The 18,817-nt window shown below is 38.8% G+C and overlaps 2 protein-coding genes across 3 annotated transcripts; one reads left to right on the top strand and one right to left on the bottom strand.

The window, feature by feature from the left end:
* Window positions 1–225: 225 nt before the first annotated feature.
* LOC113023392 (transcription factor E2F5-like) lies at window positions 226–10,273 on the bottom strand. Of its 2 annotated transcripts, none has more exons than XM_026169404.1 (10): window positions 10,037–10,273; window positions 9,448–9,614; window positions 3,496–3,605; window positions 3,229–3,384; window positions 2,245–2,288; window positions 2,011–2,075; window positions 1,699–1,909; window positions 1,219–1,266; window positions 1,090–1,134; window positions 226–956 (listed from the first exon to the last, which is right to left on the bottom strand). In XM_026169404.1, exons 2-10 carry the CDS (start codon window positions 9,604–9,606, stop codon window positions 871–873), a joined length of 924 nt encoding a protein of 307 aa, XP_026025189.1. In that variant the 5' UTR covers window positions 9,607–9,614; window positions 10,037–10,273; the 3' UTR covers window positions 226–870. The 2 variants fall into 2 exon arrangements, with proteins under 2 accessions (XP_026025189.1, XP_026025183.1); XM_026169398.1 differs by having other exon boundaries at window positions 9,448–9,611.
* A 2,842-nt stretch (window positions 10,274–13,115) lies between these two features.
* Window positions 13,116–18,452, top strand: LOC113023368 (lysosomal protective protein). Its single transcript, XM_026169377.1, has 11 exons — window positions 13,116–13,428; window positions 14,573–14,684; window positions 14,754–14,891; window positions 14,985–15,143; window positions 15,258–15,349; window positions 15,766–15,850; window positions 15,940–16,092; window positions 16,175–16,320; window positions 17,246–17,408; window positions 17,486–17,575; window positions 17,660–18,452. The coding sequence occupies exons 1-11, from the start codon at window positions 13,259–13,261 to the stop codon at window positions 17,741–17,743; spliced, it is 1,392 nt and encodes a 463-aa protein (XP_026025162.1). The 5' UTR covers window positions 13,116–13,258; the 3' UTR covers window positions 17,744–18,452.
* The last annotated feature ends 365 nt before the right edge of the window (window positions 18,453–18,817 follow it).

Genomic DNA, 18,817 nt, shown 5'->3' with positions numbered 1-18,817 from the left:
GATGTAAGGAGTGATGCATCCAAAGTTGACATTTGTGGTTCAAATCAATATGTATGGTGATTAGAAAAGAAATACAATAGTGAAAGTTTTCAGTCATCGAAATAGGTGGAGGCTCCGTCATGGTTTGGGACCACATTTCAGAAAATACAAAGAAACTTTTTGCATAATTTTATTGTTGTTATGTCTTAAAAGTTAAATACAAATCATTATTTAAAAAGGGAATATTCACTTTTGAACATAGGGCTGAGTTCCAGATAAAACACTGGGTACACTTACACCCATCTAAAAAGCTTATCCAAATCATGGTCACAGGTCCCAGCAAGGCGAGAGGTAGTCAATCATCAGGCCAACACAGAGACAGGTTTAACACTCACACTTATAATAGTGGCTAATTTAGCCAGTTAATCTAGGCACCAGTCACCAGTTAACCTAGCATATCTTTGGACTGTGGGAGACATCAGCATACCCAGAAAAAACCCACGCCCCACACAAAAGGCTGGAATTAAATTCAAACCCAGGACCTTCCTGTTGTGAGTCAACAGGGCTAACTGCTGTGACTCTAGGCCACCTGTTGTGCTTTTACATGGAGCCTAAAATTCTGGTAGTAACTGGTTTAAAAGCTGAAATGCTTGACAGTTCAATCAGAATACAAATACTTTAACTCTGAGTGTGCTCTTTCTGTCCATGCCCTTGGTGTTTGCTTCCAAATTCAAACTCTTGGACACTTTACAGCAACAGCACTGAAAACACCATAAATATGGATCTTCAGGAAGCTCAAAAAGAATGCTGCATGTTCGCCAAGGTCCCACGGTTCTGATTAAATGCATTTCATCACAAACCAGTGTTTAAAATCCCACCCAATTAAAAACATTAGCTCATGTAACCACAGGCTTTGAGCATGGGGATGTCAAAGAGGTCGCAGATGCCTTCTCTCTCGTCCAGATCACAGGTGTAATCTTGTTTAGATGAGGGATGGAGACAAGAGGAGCAGAGGAGAAAAAACTGTTAGGCAGATGTAAACGTGTAATTACCACATTCAATATGCAATAATCGTTAATCACTTTATAAAGATGAATAAAGTGTACTTACCTTCAGAGGACAAGAGCTTTGTGATTAGATTTGTATTTAATATTCCTACAAAAAGAAAAACAAACCAGACATCAATTTACAGTAAAATTAGCTGACTTTAGTGTTTTTAAGAGCGAAGACCGGCACTACCTCTGGGCGGCTCTGTTTGGTCCTGGCGTTGGTTCGATGGATCCGGCGCTGGAAAAAATATTTTTTTGAACAAACTGTGAGCATGACAATGTAGATACGTTAAATGTAAAGCCTGCGTAAGCATGAAAGAAGGAACAGCCTGTCAAACATTAGTCACACAGTTTATTTAACTAAGCATTACATCCACTTTTTCATGTTTGAATATTATGTGCTTTTTTAAATTAACTGATTCCAGTCACATGGGGGAAAAGAGTGAAGACTGTGGCACGATCGAAAGTGGTTGCTTCAAACACCAAGTCTGCCAACACGCAGGGTCAGCTATCATCATCAACATCATCCACAGCAGTTTGTTGCCTTTTAAAAGTTTAAAAGTTAAAAAACTGTTGGATGAATATTAAAAGGCGTGGAACTTATAAAATGAAGGGTTTATTAGTTTTCATTTCTCTTTCAGTGGTGTATCCAGGAAAGATAACGACTCACTTTTGGATTCATCAGTTTTGTTACTGACTTTACTGTTTTCTTCTCGCCAGGCAGACAGAGCTAAGCTGGCGCTCTGTAAAATTTCTTCTGCTGGTGGGACTGGAAGTACAACAGGAGCAGAGCTGACGGAGCATTTGTTTAGGAGGACGACATCTATGGGACCTCTGGCGCTTTTCAGATGGATCTGGTACCTTGCCGGGCAGTTCTGGACCTGTACAAAGGAGACGCAAGCACACATAAATCACCCCCGTCTGAATTAAGGGCAGCAGCGGGAGTATAAACTACAGTCGCTTTCAGTGATGCAGAACTTACAGCTTTGGGAATGGGGACATCTAGCTGTGTGCCAGGTGGTGCTTGCACTGCTAAAAGTGTGTGGCCTGAGAAGAAACAAGATGCAGACAAGTCAAAACACGATTTATATGTATTTATTCCAAAGAGCAGAAAGCACCATCTCAGGCTTACTGACTCTCTACTTTATTTTTTTTAATCTATATAAAAATATACTGAAAAAAGAGTAATTGCTGGAAAAGAGGGATTATACATCACCACAAAAGCAGTTGCAGATATCTTCATGATTCACATATGTCAGAGTTGATCTGAGTTAAGGTTCAACTTAAAATATTTTGCTATTCAGAAAAGAGATGTGATGGATTGTTGCACAGCATTTTCTGTAACGGCACAAATGCAAATGCAGCGTATCTGTCACAGAAACACATTAAATCTCATCAAATCTGCTAAAAATGATATCCAATATCTCATTTTCAGTTAAAGCTGGAAGCATAAAACATTTAGTACAAATACACATAATTCTGTTCCTACGTTGTGGTAAACAGAAGTAAACACATACACGCCCACGGACTATACTACAACTTTGATGTTTTTATTACAACATGCTGACATCAGCTTGCCTTTTGGAAATCCTCAGTAATGACATGGGTATCGTTTTCATAGATCATTTGCACTGCTGTCAGGATTGTTAATATGGAAATCTAATGTAGTATATTAATCATATTTGTGTGATTGTGAAGTCATATAATGGTTTACTGAAAAAATTATGTTTTAAAGAGCTCAAAAAACAAAGTGCTTACGCACCTCAATGACTAATATATTGCCCCTAAAGTTTGGAGATGATTCGATGGAACCTAAAACTTTTTCCTAAATCGGGTGACCCTGACCTTTGACCTTGAAGCATTCAATGCTTAAATGATGTATTTTATTGTCTTTACCCAAATGATTGGAGCAGAATTGGCTGAAATCTTTGGCTTCTGTGAGCTGTGAGAACTTCCATCCTTCCATGATCTATTACTTGATATGGTTTCACAAAAAGTTTTAACTTCATTTTCACATTTGGTGTGTCCTTCACCTCAACCCTGTTTTTACCTAAATGAAATCAGCATTTAAAAAAAGATACCTTGAAAACTAAAGGCTAGGCTGTAAACAAACAAACAGAAGCAATTACATACTCCCAACCTTCTAGGGGGAAAATTATGACTGAGCAATGAATTCAACAGTTATTAGAGAAAAGGATATTTTCTGCAATCTTCTGTTATATTCTTGATGCTCTGTTCGACCCAGAGTTTCTGCTGGTCCAAAACACATTCCATTTGCTCCAAGCCCTTCACGTCAGACTTTAACTCCACCAGCCTGTTGGCTAATAGCTGTGTATTCTCTCCCAATGTGTGGCCTCTTATTCGTGGGGAAAATAAAAGAGAACATGTTAACTTTTACTATTATTTATGTTTTGCTTCATATTCTTGACATATGTGCATGCACACAAGAGAAGAGTTAAAAACTCACATCCACTTTACGTTGCTCTTGGATATTTTCATAATCAGGCCGATGCCCTCCAGTACATTTGTGATGTCGTAGATTCGCCTCTTCTGTCCAACAGCCAGAGCCCTGACCGCCTGAAACAACAGGGAAAAAAGATGCTTTTTCTACCCCAGCCTCCGTGTCTGACACACACACACAGCAGTTATTCAAAGACAATGCATCAGGCCTACACTAACACCCCAGATGTGCTCCAGTTCTGTACTGTCAGCTGGTCTCCTGCCTCCGTCTCACTCTTTCTCTTCACACTAGTCTGCATGTACTCCTTCTTAATTTTTACACTCACAATGTTAACAAAATCGAGCTGCTGTTCTTGTGGGGTTTAATGCACTTATTTATTTCCTGAAGCAAAAGCTTTTGCTTAACAAATGAAGTGTAATTTTTAAATGTATGCCAAAATGTAGCCAGAACAATCCATGGACTTTAAATCAGAGAAAACATCTTAAAGAACTTTAAAGAAATCGAACCCTAAACCCACACATGGGGAAAGGACAGCCCGAGGCCCCACAGATCATGCCAAATAAGGGCTGCCGCATGCTAAAACACAAACAAAACAAAGCCCAAAAATTTAAATAAATAAATAAATACGTGCTTAGGAATCTCAAGATGCAGTGTGTTTTTATTGCTATTTAACTTGGCTTCAATCCAGTTTGCTTCATTAGTGACAGATCTAGTGGTGTATATCAAAAAAATGGCAACAAACAGACTAATTTAAATGTTTATTTAGCATGTTAGATGAATGATGTAATGTTTGCATTCTAACCTGTAACAATGTGTCAATTCAGTTATGCAGTGTGTGGTCCTTCACTTACTTTAGCAAAGCTAGTATGGCTCTCTTAATTTAATATATACGAAGCAGAAGATCTGCATTACAGTAACCAGATGATGATAGTATGTATTAAAGTGTGACCGGTCGCCCCCTTGTGAGCCTTGAAGGTACTGCAATTTATTTACAATATGTCTGTGAAGTAGGGCTGTGCGATATGACAAAAATCTCATATCCCGATATAAGACATTTATCGTCCTGACAACGATATAAATCACAAAAATGTAATATTTTCTGTAAATTCTGTGAATCTCTGGCAACTCGACTTGCGTTTAGTTTTTTCAGCTGGGCGTCCTTTACCTGGATTCGAGTGTTTTAACTGATGCATGAAACTATACATTTTTAGACATAAGTTGTAACAGCCACCATTTTCTCTCAAAGTTTGAGTCTGACGGCTCTTTTTTTGCTTCTCATTTGTAAACTCTGCATACTCTCTCATGTGATTCAGTTTATTTTGAAAAGTCTCAACAGGATCTTGAGCTTTATTGTGAAAGGTTTACCTGGAAAACAAACAAGCGTACAGCGGAGCCACGCGATGGTTTTACCGTCATTGTTGCTAACGAAAACACGTAAAAACAGGCACTTGTCCGCCCATAGTGTGGTTATATTAAATATAAGAGAAAGAGAGAGCTTTAAGAAATTAATATAGCCACTAAGGTGACCGTCAAAACGATGAAAAATACTGCTGTAAACAGTTTATTTTACGACATCACGAAACAAACGAGAGCGTAATAGGAAACGATAGACATGTTTATATCGTCATTTGATATATATCGTTATATCGAAGGGCCCTAACATACACTCTTATATTTGTACATATATTTATTCTTATAATTCTCAGATTTACCCATTCGTATATTTTTCTTGTTCTTATGTTATTGTATTTTGCACACCTCTGTTGCACACACATAAGAATTTCGCTCACATGTGCTGTACCAGTGTACCTGCACATGTTATGTGATGCGGGAAATCTCCAATTTTTTTTAATTTTTAAAATTTTTTTTGAGATTAAATAATATACCATTGTAAAGACGACACAAGAGTTCCAGAGGCTCTTCTGGGAGCCAGAGTCGACCAGAAAACGTTTCCCCGAGCTTGAGTCCTCTATGAAGAGCAGCCTTTCCTTATCGGCAGCGGTCACAGCCGCTACAGAGCGCTGGCAGGCTTGTTTCCCTGGGCCTTAAAACTGCAAAGGCGGCACGGTGCTGTCACGCTGATGGTAAAAAACACAGGCCTTTACCACAATGCCGCTGTGCCACTTTATTTTTTAACAAAACACTATGCTTTATGTATAAAGAACTGCCTATTCTACTACTTATTGAAGAAAAAGAATCCACAAAAGATTATTTTTACTTTCTTTTATTTGTTCCAGATAAATTATAAATTATTTTTTAAAAAGCAATGAAATGCATCAGATGTCTCCCATGCTTTCTTTTCTGCTGTAATTTTTTTTTTTTGAACATAAATTGGTCTATTGAAAATAAAATGTAGTAAGAAACACTACATTTTTTCAATAGGCCAATTTATGTTTAAGAAAACCCCAACAATCAAATGATCCCATCTGAGCAAGCACTGGGCGACGGTGGGAAGGAAAAACTCCTTTGTCTTAAAAAGAAGAAACCTTCGACAGAACCAGGCTCAGATGGTGCGGCTTCTGTCAAGACCGGTTGGGGGTTAGGTAGTTAAAAAACTACTCTAACGGTACAGCACTACAGCTTTTTGGTGGAAATGGGTGGAAGGATGGGTGTTACACCTCGTTTCATTGGAGGTCTTACAGGTGGTCGGGGTGTAGATTCAGCTTTTTTACAAATAGGTGGCAGAGGGACAGGACTAGGTTGTGGAATTATAACTGATTGGGTGGGAATCGGTTGTCTGTGAAGGTTCTCAGTCATGGGAATAGGTTGCTTTCCACTTCTGGATATAGGTGGAACACACATCCTACAAAAAGGTGGTAGGTTGTCGGTCGAGAAAGTTTCCTTTTTCGTTGGTTGTGTGACTTGAGGAGCGGGTGTCAACTTTGTCTTTTTCGGTCTAATGGGTGGCAGTGGAGTCCGCTGTAACTGTTGTTCGTCAGATGCATCTTCCCTGCCTACGTAAATGTATTTATGTTCCTCAAAAAGGGCAATGTCTTTTTCAACTTGACTCATTGCCTCTTCGAGAAACATTTTGTAATTGTATTTTTTGTGCTGTGAAGGGGAGATAGTAAAAGGGAGGGATTGATATTCAAAGTTTAGCTCATTAAACCTCCTCTTTAGGCCCTGGAGAATGTTTTGTTTCTCCTGTTCGGCCAGTGGTTTAACTGTTTCCTGTTGTTTTGTTAACCAGGCATCATTGTCCTGCTTAGCCTTTTCTTTCTCTGCCTTTCTTCTACGCAGGTAGCCTGGAACGATTCCGTAATCGTTTTTCTGTAAATAAAAGGGGACAAGTCCAGATTTCTCAAGGAGCTGCTTGTCCCCTTTGCGTGTATCCACACAAGCAGGTTGAGCCATGACTTTCTTCATGCCTGTGTGTTCTGGTTTTTTCCTGAATGTGTGTTCAGGTTTTTCGCCTTCTGGCCTCTGTGGGCACATTTCGCGATGAGATGGGGCCTTAACTGTTCTTGGCACCATGGTCCTGTGTTCATTTTTATATTTATTTTCTAATACAATTGCTTCCCTGTATTTAGAAATATACATTTTAGGTTTGGGTGGAGGAAGAGTACTCTACTTTGGGAGAAGGTTATAAGCGCTTTCATCTGAAAACACAATTCAATCGCTAGCTTAAATTCACCTGCAAGGGAATTCTACAACTGTGTGTCGAGGCACCCCTATTTATAGATTTTTATGGCCTGGCATGTGACATCATGGTGGCCTGGCATGTGACATCATAGTGGCCTGGCATGTGACATCATGGTAGCCTGTCTTTGTTCTGTCATTTAAGCCCCACCCCCCTGGTTACTGTTGCTATTGTAACTATTATATTATGAATGCTGGTAGCTAGCATTCCACACACACACATACACTTTTTGCCAAGGTTCCAGCTGCAGTCACCAAGACATGTAAATGTATTTAGTAACCCTCTGGGGTCCAGAGTATAATTGGCCGTTTTTGACTACTTTAGATTTTACCTCTATATTTCACCTTTAAAAAAATCTTCTTTTTTTTTTTTTGGCACAACCTCAAATATCTGAAATTTGAGTTAATTTTTCATTTATACTATATTTGCACAATAGATCTAAATTCAGACAAAAAAAATTCAAAATCCGAGTAGAAAATACTTGTCATTTTTACTGTAAAAGCCACAAACATGTTTAAGGAATTGTTTTCATAACTTGAAATGCGAATAGAAGTTGTACATTTGTAAAAATTATGCACAAGTTTTGCAAACAACTTTATGTTCAGTATAATATATGCAGGTTTTCTTCCTGAATACTATCGTTGTTTATATTTACTGCGGGAAGAAACGGTTTTTATAAGGAAAAACACTAGAAAGCACTCAGTCCCCCTCCCAACTCCCCCAGCCTTTCCTATTGGTGAAAAAATATACCATGTGGACCAATCAAAAAATGATAGGGCAACATAGCATTTAGTTGTTTACGAAGGCGGGCAGGTGTATACATATAGTTTGAGTCTGACGGCTCTTTGTTTGCTTCTCATCTGTAAACTCTGCATACTCTCTCATGTGATTCAGTTTGTTTTGAAAAGTCTCAACAGGATCTTGAGCTTTATTGTGAAAGGTTTACGTGGAAAACAAACAAGCGTACAGCGGAACCACGCGATGGTTTTACCGTCATTGTTGCTAACGAAAACACGTAAAAACAGGCACTTGCCCGCCCATAGTGTGGTTATATTAAATATAAGAGAAAGAGAGAACTTTAAGAAATTAATATAGCCACTAAGGTGACCGTCAAAACGATGAAAAATACTGCTGTAAACAGTTTATTTTACGACATCACGAAACAAACGATAGCGTAATAGGAAACGATAGACATTTTTATATCGTCATTTGATATATATCGTTATATCGAACAGCCCTACTGTGAAGGTTCTCAGTCATCTTCTTCTTTAGGTTGCTTGAAGATGTTTCACCTCTCATCCGAGAAGTTTCTTCAGTTCTAGGGTAAAAAGGTGGAGAGTCCCAGATTTAAACCCTGTGGGTGTATCCCCCCAAGGAGGGACAAAAGGACCCCCTGATGATCCTCTACCTAATCACATGAGCCAAGGTGTGAAAGCGGGTGTGGGTGACAATCAGCCACGGTTTCGGGTGGGCTCATTGTGAAACCTGGCCCCACCGCATCATGTGATTTCCTGAGGTCAGATGGCCCAGGATGTGAGTGGCCGTTAAGGCATCTGGGACGGGATCTCAAAACTGGATTATAGATGGCAGACAGTTGGTATCGTAAGCCACCGCCTCTGTTCAAAGATAGTCGCTCACAGTGGACATCAAGTATTTATTTATAATAAATACTTTCTTCTTTTTTTTAATCAGTTAACTGAAATTATTCTTATAAGATTTTAAAAATATAATGATATATTAATCTAAAATTTAAAAAGTCTATAACCTACAGGACAAGAGTCATTCTATCCCAAATCATCACATGTAAAGTAAAACATGCAGAACATCTTTAACTTTAAATTTTTCGTCACAAAAATGGAGAAAATGCTGTTTTCATGCTAAATTCATCCTGGATTGAAAAAATATCAAGTTGCAAAGAAATAGCATAATCGGAATAAAACAAAATCAAAAGTATCCAGATGACTTAGAGAATAATTTTATTAAATATGCACATTTTTCGATTTTGAGACCCACTGTGTTTACATTTAAAAAGTAAACTGAAGTATTTACTGTGCTCCCTTCATTTATGTACTCTGTGTTCCTAAACCTCTTGATGAAGGATCAGGTCAACCAGTAAATCCTCTGAGGACCAAAATGAAGTAATGAAAACACAAAGGAAAACTAGGCCACGGAGGCCTGAAGTTTAAAAATGGCAGGCATACAGTATAAAGTAGCACAAATCTAAAGTTTCAAAGCTATAAAATACTGTACAACACACACGTATAATTTGATGCAACATGCTGGCCTAGGTGTTTACTGTATTGTGTGGGCTCACTTACGTCTCTCAGGTCCAGCTCGCCGCTTTTAGACTCTTGCAGTAACTGGACAAACTTCGTGGTGAGCACATGAAGACTCCTCTGACTCCTCTTGTATTTGGGGTGTTGTTCTGGCATGCTGGTGTCTTCGTCCGGGCTGTGTGGGCTATCTTCAGGATCCATAGCTGCTGCTGGGCAGGAACACAAAACAAATGAACCCGAGATGGGGCCTCTCCGATCTTTGAATGAGCCCGCCTCACACAGCTGCAGAGTTCCCTTCGAAATAAAATATTCTCAGTGTTTTCTGTGTATGCTCTCTGCCGTTGCTTTGTCGGGTTTTCAGGTATATCTGTCTAATAAGCGCTTTGGCTAATCAATAAATGTCGAGCTCTTTAGATTTACATTCACCTTCACCATAAGTGCTACCTGGGGCTGATTTATTATGAAAACACTGTATCGGAAATGCAAAAAGATGTTTAGCTTTTCACTCGAAAGTAGCTGTTTAGGAGGTTTAGTTTATCCTGCAAACTGGTAAAAGCCTTTAGTTTTTCTAAAGATCACTTCCACACGAACACAAAAAGCGACGAGCGTAAGACAAAACAATTGTGTTTACCTTGATGGCTGGAGGAAGTAGCAGCGTAGAGTCGCTAACGTTAGCAAGCCCAACAACGACAGCCGATTTCAGTGTTTAAACTGAGACAAAGGTTTTGGCGGACAAGTAAATATATCCGTTCTTAACCTCTAATGTAAACACAGTATTTACATGGTAAACAGCACCGCGCTAACTCTACTAACAGTCCACTCCCAACTGTTTAGGCGCGGAGCTTTCCGGTAGCTGCATTTACCTGCCTTCACAATAAAACCTAACCATTCGACCAACCAAAATAAAATCAACTCACATTAAAATATCAGTCTGGTCGGACATCCAAAACCTGTGAATCACTGACAAAAATAGGTTTTCTGCGACTTTATCCTCGTGTGAAAAAGAGTGTAAAAATTAGATTTTTTTGTTTTTGTTTTCAAAAACGTGTTTTCATTTAGCAAATTTCTTTATTTTCATTTAAAGATAAAATTTACAAGCAACACAGCAACAATGTGGACATTACGCTAGCAGAATGGAAAAGATGTCTGTAACATTTCATGGAAAATAAGCACATAATAAGCAACAATAAGTGAACGTTTGCTGAATATCAATTTATTTAAATCTTTAAAATTTTATTTTATATTGAGTAAAGCATATGAAAACTTATCATCTATGCATATTAATGTGCTATATATGCGCGACATGCTGCACACAATTCATCACAAGCCTGTAAATGATTTATCTTTAAATCTGCAGCAAAATCATATATAGAGGTTATAGATAATTATTAAGTACTGTAAAGTAATGTTTATACTTGCTGTTGCTTTATTAAAGGTATGTTGACAAGAAGAAAAATTATTGTAGTCAAACGATCTTTATACATATGTGCTGTAAGTAATATGATCATATGATAAAAAAGATATTCTCAGTAATTTAAAGACTTATTTAAAAAAACCTGTGACAAAGATTCTGAAGTGGTTGTTTAAAGTGGCTGCAGACGGGTGGAAACCCAATCGTTGTCACACTCCATAAAAAGAAAAAAAATTAGTATTAACATTTTTAATATTAATTTTTTAATAAAACCTGAAAAAACATCTGGTATTTAAAATTGGTATTAGTGGAAATGCAAATGTGTTGTATGTATTTGCATTTTTATGTTAAAAACAGCAATTTATATTCAGTGATTGGAACCTGACCTTGACTTTGTAACTACAGCCAGCTTCATGTCATCAACACCCGTCCATATAAATGTATATAAATGTATATTATTTACATTTTTATGAGTAAATAAGTCATTATATCCAGGAAATAATTATTTACAATTATTTACTGGATAATAATAATATTGTGTTACATAGATAAACCCAGATTTGCAATTTGAGAATGATAAAAACGTTTTGAACAGAGTCATGGAAGATATAGTAGTGCTAAAATCCAGAAACCTGGTCATGCTCCTTGTCATTAGAGGGATCAGATGTCCCACTAGGACTGTTTTCGGATTAGGGACTGTTATCAGGAACTGCACTGAATTCCCTTGTACCCCTTTAGTACTACGGCCATGTTCTACATTTTGATCAGCTCTAATTTGCAGAACCCCACACAGCAGCTTTTAAGCCTTGGGAGTAAATTTCAATTTGGTCACCCAAAATGTCTCTGCTGGGAATCCTTTGGCAGAGAGTTGTCATTTAACTCATCTAATCTATTTGTTCCATCCTAAAATGGCCCCAGGCACTTATCTGAGTAGTTATTTTTGAAGCATTTATTTGATACAACAAAAATAAAAACTGCATGTGCAAAAGTCACCACTCTAAACTGGTCACACTGTGTCCCATACTCTGGGTTTAAAAGCTTTAACTTAATTGAACTTCCACTTTTACCAGCATCTTTCCTCTTCTTCTTTCAGCTGCTTCCTTTTGGGGTCACCACAGATGATCATCTGCCTCCTCTGCCATCCTCTTCTGCCACACCAACCCTCTGCATGTCCTCCTTTACGGTATCCACAAATCTTCTCTGAGGTGTTCCTGTTTTCCTCCTGCCTGGCACCTCTATATTCAACATCCCTCTGATGTACTCATTTTTTTCTAATCTTGTTCATCTTGGCCACTCCCAATGAACATCTAAGCATCATCAACACTGCCACCTCCAGTTCAGCCTCCTGTCTTTATGGCAGTACAAAACCACACCATACATCACTGCAGACCTCACTAATATCCCATAAACCTCCCCTCTCACTCTTCTGTCCACACAAAGCACCCCTGACACTCGTCTTCACCAGCTCCTCCACTGTCTTTTGTTGTCACCGTTGTTGCTTTGGATATTGAGTACTATCGACCCGATTCTTTTGTCCTCAGGCTTGATAGAGAAGACACAAACTCAGTGTATTCAAAATATATACTTTATTCAACAAAACCTTCCGGGAGGGAGATGTGCACAGCGCGAAGCCTCCTGCAAAATCTAATGCATTACCAACAGGATGAGTGTAATATACTCTACACCCCCGCTCCCCACGTCGGGCACTCACGGCCCGAAGGTCGTCTCCTGTTGTTATCATCTATCAGCACAAACATGAGCGAGACTCTCTGGAAAGTCTGCACTAAAGATCCTGTTTATCACAATTTCATGTCGCCAAGCAGTCTCATGACCTAAAACACAGTGTATAAACCCTCAAAGCTGGCCTTTAATATTACACTTTAATATGTACTTAGCAAATAGGCACTTGGATTATATTTTATAACAATGCTACTAAAAGTAAATATAACAAAATTAAGGTAACAAGGAATCGTTTCAGCCCTTGTCAGATTTGTCATACTTAGGCGTATTCGGGATGTCTACTGCATTCAAAAAGCTACATTTTTATTATTATAACTACTCTGAAAAATAAAGAATGTCCTTTTTTTTACAAAAAAAATAACAAAGAAAAAGCTAGCAGTAAAAGTACTAAAAACTAAAAGTTAGTTTAGTTTTTCAACAATAAAGAGTAAAACTGAAAACGAAACTAAAAACGTAAAAAAAACCAACAACCAACAACTGACATTTAAATTCTTCATACCTGTTTCTAAACTTCAATATTTGTGTTCGACAGCGCCATGTGAGTCATGTGACCCACCCCGCCGGTCATATGACGTTCAGTTTCACGCGGAGCTGTAATCGAGGAAGTTGAAGTGAACGCTTCTTCTTCCTCTTTCCTCGCCGAGCGCAGGGATTTGTTTTCGGGGTTCGTTTTGTGTTTGAGACGTGACCCGGGCTTCAGCCATGCTCGGTGGAGGTCTGCTGCTGTGTTTGCTGGCCGTGTTTCCGCTCGGCTCGCGGGCTGAGTACAATCCGGACGAAGTGACGCACTTGCCCGGAATGACGTTCAAACCGAACTACCGACAGTGGTCAGGATACCTGCAGGCACGGCCTGGAAAGTTTCTCCATTACTGGTAAGAACCGGTGGTAAATGCGCCAGAAACGTCGTCAGAGCATGACAGGTTGCCCACACCGCGGTGGTTTCTGTGAGCTTTTACCTCTTATACTAATTATCTGCAACGGGAGCCGGATTAAATTTTCAGTTTAGAGCCCGAATGTTTAAAAAAAAAAAGGAAAAGAATCGGCTCATAATCAGCTTTTATAATAATATTAATTACAACTAAGTACATCCTTCACGTTCTTCCCACTAACACAGAGTCTATTAATTACCCCTGAGTGTATATGGACAAAAGTACTGGGCCACCTACATAATAAACCTATATATATATATTTTCCCAGGTATGTTACAGCTTTCAGTCTTCCTGCAGGATTTTGGAGTGTGTCTGTGGGGAATTTTTGCCCATTCATCTAGAAGAGCTTTTGTAAGGTCAGACACTGTTGTCGGAGGAGATGACCTGGCTCACTGTCTCAGTTCTAGTTCATCCCTAAGGTGCTCTGTGGGGTTGAGGTCGGGGCTCTGTGCAGGCCTTACCTTTATGGACTTTGGTCCATCCCGGAACAGAAAAGGGCCTTCACCAAACTGTGCCTACAAAGTTGTCTAAAATGTCTTGGAATGCTGAAGCATTACAATTTTCCTTCACTGGAACTAAAGAGCCCCGCAACAATCCATAAAACAATCCCATTACATTATTGGATTCAATAACTAAGCGGTACACCTAAATGCTTCTATTGCTTTTGTCCACATGATGCGTTTCCTTGCGTAGTTCATGTAAGCCTGGTAAACATGACTTCATGTTTGCAGCAGCACCCTGTGTTATCCTGAATCAGAAAGACAAACCAGTTGAGCAGGTTTCTTGAACTTAAACACCAAATCACTGAGGAACTTCAAGGAAAGCTTTAGATCACGGGTTTTGATGCAGATAAACAAAACTGTCCTTGTGGTTCTAGCTTGGGTCTTATCTGGTGTGTGAGTGGTGTCAAAGGTTTTCTGAGCTCAATTATTGTATTGGCTCTGAGGTTACAGTGCATTGGAGCAATTGGTCCTTATTACACTCGTTCTTGCCTGCAGATCTGCTTTCACTATTCACAAGAGATTATCTAGTTAGTTGGAAAGAGTAACTTTGAGTTTGTGATAGCTTGTGTCCTGATTTCCTGCAGGTTTGTAACTTCTCAGAGGGACCCAGTCAAAGACCCTCTGGTGCTCTGGTTGAACGGAGGCCCTGGCTGCAGCTCGCTGGATGGGTTCCTCTCAGAGAATGGACCATTTCATGTGAGTTTGCTCACTGTGTGCACTGAGTAAAGTGGATTTCAATAGAAAAGTCTTGACTCTGATTTTCAGGTAAATGATGATGGGGCTACGCTGTACGAGAACAAATTCAGCTGGAACAAGATTGCCAATGTGCTGTATGTCGAGTCTCCTGTAGGTGTGGGATATTCCTACTCTGATGATGAGAAATATGCAACTGATGATGACCAGGTGAGTTCAGTGTGTTAAATAACCCATGCAGATTTTTACAAAGGAAGAAAAAGTGATTGTGAAATGTAAAAACATGTGAAATGTTTATCATAGGTTGCCCAAGATAATTACAAAGCCCTGCAGAATTTCTTCTCCAAGTTCCCAAACTTCAGTCAGAACAAGTTCTTCATCTTCGGGGAGAGCTACGGTGGAATTTATGCGCCAACACTCAGCCTCCTTGTGGCCACGGGAAAAGCCAAAATAAACTTTAAAGTGAGACACTTCATCTGCCTCATGTCCTAATGTAGTTTCATGATGAAGGAGAAGTTGTTCCTCTATATTGTGCCCACTGATGTGGTTTAAAATGATGCATTTTCTTGTTTCCAGGGCTTTGCAGTGGGAAACGGCCTCAGCAGCTTTAATCTCAATGACCAGTCATTGATCTACTTTGGTTACTACCACGGCCTCTTTGGAGAAGAGTAAGTTTTGCCAAGGCTTCTTGTTTTATTATGAAGGAATGGCTTTAAAAAGAAATGGTGTTTATTGTTTGCATGCTCCATTACACACGAGATGAATTCTCTTGAGTTGCTACATAAAAAAATATCTGATCACTTAGATTGTTTTTCCTATTAAAGTCAGGAGCTGGGAAGCATATCATTTTTACATTTTAATATCATTCTTCATATAAAAATATGACAGAATTCAATTCAATTCAATTTTGTTTATATAGCGCCAAATCACAACAAAAGTCGCCTCAAGGCGCTTCATAGATACAGAGAAAAACCCAACAATCATATGACCCCCTATGAGCAAGCAGAAGTATGAGCAGAAGTAATCTGCCTTCAAGTTAAGAGATCATTTGCACAGAGCTGATGCAGAGCTGTTTCTTGTGCAGTTTGTGGCGTGACCTGAACATAAATTGCTGTAAGGATGGGACCTGCAATTTCTACAACTCCAGTTCTGAGACATGCACAGTACTGGTAACGTGTTCACTGTTGCCTTAATCAACTGGGGATTTCTCATGTTGACTTAAGTCTTTCAGACATATACTACTTTGTCTCCTTTACAGGTAAACGTGGCCTTTGGTCTCGTCTATAATAGTGGACTTAATGAGTACGCCCTTTACTTGGATTGTGAAGGTCAGAGAAGATCCAGTAGAGTCTATGAGAGGACCATGAGTCTTCTGTTTAGGAACTACAGGAATCACCCACATACACACAAGGTAACCCTCCAAAAACAAGTTTTCGTGCACTCCATGTCTGTCCTTCACTTGTCCTGGGTTTTAATGATAGTGTTTATTGAAGTTTTCAGCACAGAGAAGTTCCTCCACCACTCTGGGTGAAGTCCCACCCTGCATCAACAGCACAGCCCAGATGAACTGGCTGAACAGAGGTGACGTGAGGAAAGCGTTGCACATTCCAGCTATCCTGCCTCCTTGGGATATCTGCAGGTACGGCAAAATCTTCTGGTTATTCCAAAATTGGTGATAAATAATGTTATGTGTGCACCTCAAGTCCTCTTTGTTGCAGTTTTACTGAATACAGTGGGATGCGAAAGTTTGTGCAACCTTGTTAATAGTCATCATTTTCCTGTATAAATCGTTGGTTGTTACAATAAAAAATGTCAGTTAAATATATCATATAGGAGACACACACAGTGATATTTGAGAAGTGAAGTTTATTGGATTTCCAGAAAGTGTGTAAACACATGACTGTGGCTCTCTAATGGTGGGCTGTTCCTCATCATCATCATCATAATAATAATAATAATAATAATAATAATAATAATAATAATAATAATAATAATAATAATAAACTCAGACACTGAGGCTTCTATATGTATACATCCTCACATATATCAGCATTTCTGCCAATAACAGCAAGTTCAAATAAATCCTGGTGTGGACGGTGGTGTTGATGGAAGGTGAAATGAAGATTAAGTTTCACTTTTTAAGAAATCTACACCTTTCTCAAAGGCAGTATAACTTTCCAGGACCCTCGCATTTAAAGCATTATCTTAGTTCAGTTCACTTCAGATCAGTTATATTTATATAGCACCAAATCAGGCAACAGCCTCCTGTTGTTGTACTTTCTTTTGTAAGGTAAAGACCCTAAAATAATAGAAAAACCCAAACAATGAGACAACCCCCTGTTAGCAAGGACTTGGTGACAGTGGGAAGAAAAAACTCCCTTTTAACAGGAAGAAACCTCCAGCAGAAGAAGGCTCGGGGAGGGGCGGCCAGCTGACACTACCAATGGGGGTGAGGGGAGGTAGACAGGACAAAAAAAGCACAAATGAATAGCTAATGACTAAATGCAGAGTATGATTGTAATTAGCATGGTGTGATTTCCGTGATAAGTATGTATTTGTTGCAGTGATAAAGTTGGAGCGCAGTACAAAGTGCTGTATGCAACAATGAAGGACGTGTACCTGAAGCTGCTCTCTCTGGGCCTCCGTGCGCTCGTCTATAACGGAGACACCGACATGGCCTGCAACTTTCTGGGCGACCAGTGGTTCGTGGAGGATCTCGGCTTGAAGGTAGCTTTAATTCTACATTCATAAATTATACTTTTTCACACCAATGACAGGCACTACTTGTACTAAAATGTTCTTAGGCAACTACTAAATACCAAACCTGGATTCATGAGGACCAAATTGCTGGCTTTTATCAGATGTTTGGAAACATCACTTTTCTGACTGTTAAGGTAAGCATTAATGCTTTTGCATTGTCGGTTTGTTTTATGTGAAGATGTCGCAGTTACTCAAAATACTGCTTTGATCTGTTTCAGGGTGCAGGTCACATGGTTCCTCAGTGGGCTCCGGGTCCAGCTCTCCACATGTTTCAGTCTTTCATAACAAATTCCCCTTACTGAGTCGGAGAATGTACTTTTTCTTTATTTGTTATTGTTGTTCTCAGGGAAATAAATTTGGGATGTAAAAATGACTCTTTGGTACTGCACTTGTTCATTTTCAGTTACCTCCACTTTTAATAGGTCAAGGCTGTCAGCTGTGTCTGGCTCTTGACAGAACAAATGGAGAACACTTTCTTTGTTTTTGTTTTTTTTGTTTTTTGTGGGGTGGGGGCGTGCCCAAAAGTTTAATTAATCAAATTAACAAAGAAATGAATAACCCATAGTTGTTAAATGGTTATAACTGTTTTTCCCTCAATCTGTTTTTATGGGTGAAATTTGTGTTCGTTTAGATTGAAGTTAACTGATTTGGTCACAAACCCTCTCCAAAGCTGCTGGTTTGTGTGTATTTTTACCATTTTTGTCAGTAAATTCAGGAGCTACTTGTGTATAAAAGAACCATCTGCATCCTGTGGTTTCTGCAAAGCTTCTTCTCATTGACTCAGACAGATCTGAGTCCAGATATTTGATGCTGAACTTTAATAAAAGTATATAAAGTACTGTCTGTGGCACTTATGTAAATGTTTTTTTTCGTCCTTATGGTTGACGTGTTAAAAGAACAATGTAAAAGGATTTTTTTTTAAACATGTTGTCTGATGTCTTAACTCCGATCAAAAACTGTAAGTCGATGAAGTGAATTAAATGTCTTTTATTAAATTTTTTGTTCAACTCATGAGATTTGAGCAGTCTACATTTATTCACATGCTTTAACTACACTTCATTTATTGAAGTAGCATTGAATGTTCACTAAAATATTTCTACCAAATCTTCCCATTAACATATTTTCAAGTCACTTTTATGAGACAACAGGGACATGATTGTGATTAGCAAATGCTTTGTTAATCAGTGGCGTTAATGCAGCTGATCATCGATAAATTAAGTTTGACACACAAGTTAAAGCACCAAACCATAAAAAAAATGATCATAACAATGATTGTCTAGAAAGAAAAAAAAGTATCCCAGCACTTAGTATTTTAAGAAATTTTGATTTTGTAGTTTTTCTTCACAACTATGATAAATGTCCGTCCAGCAGTCTCA

This window comes from Astatotilapia calliptera, chromosome 1 (assembly GCF_900246225.1).
Source record: "Astatotilapia calliptera chromosome 1, fAstCal1.2, whole genome shotgun sequence".
NCBI lineage: Eukaryota > Metazoa > Chordata > Actinopteri > Cichliformes > Cichlidae > Astatotilapia > Astatotilapia calliptera.
This window is presented reverse-complemented; position numbering and strand designations above follow the sequence as displayed.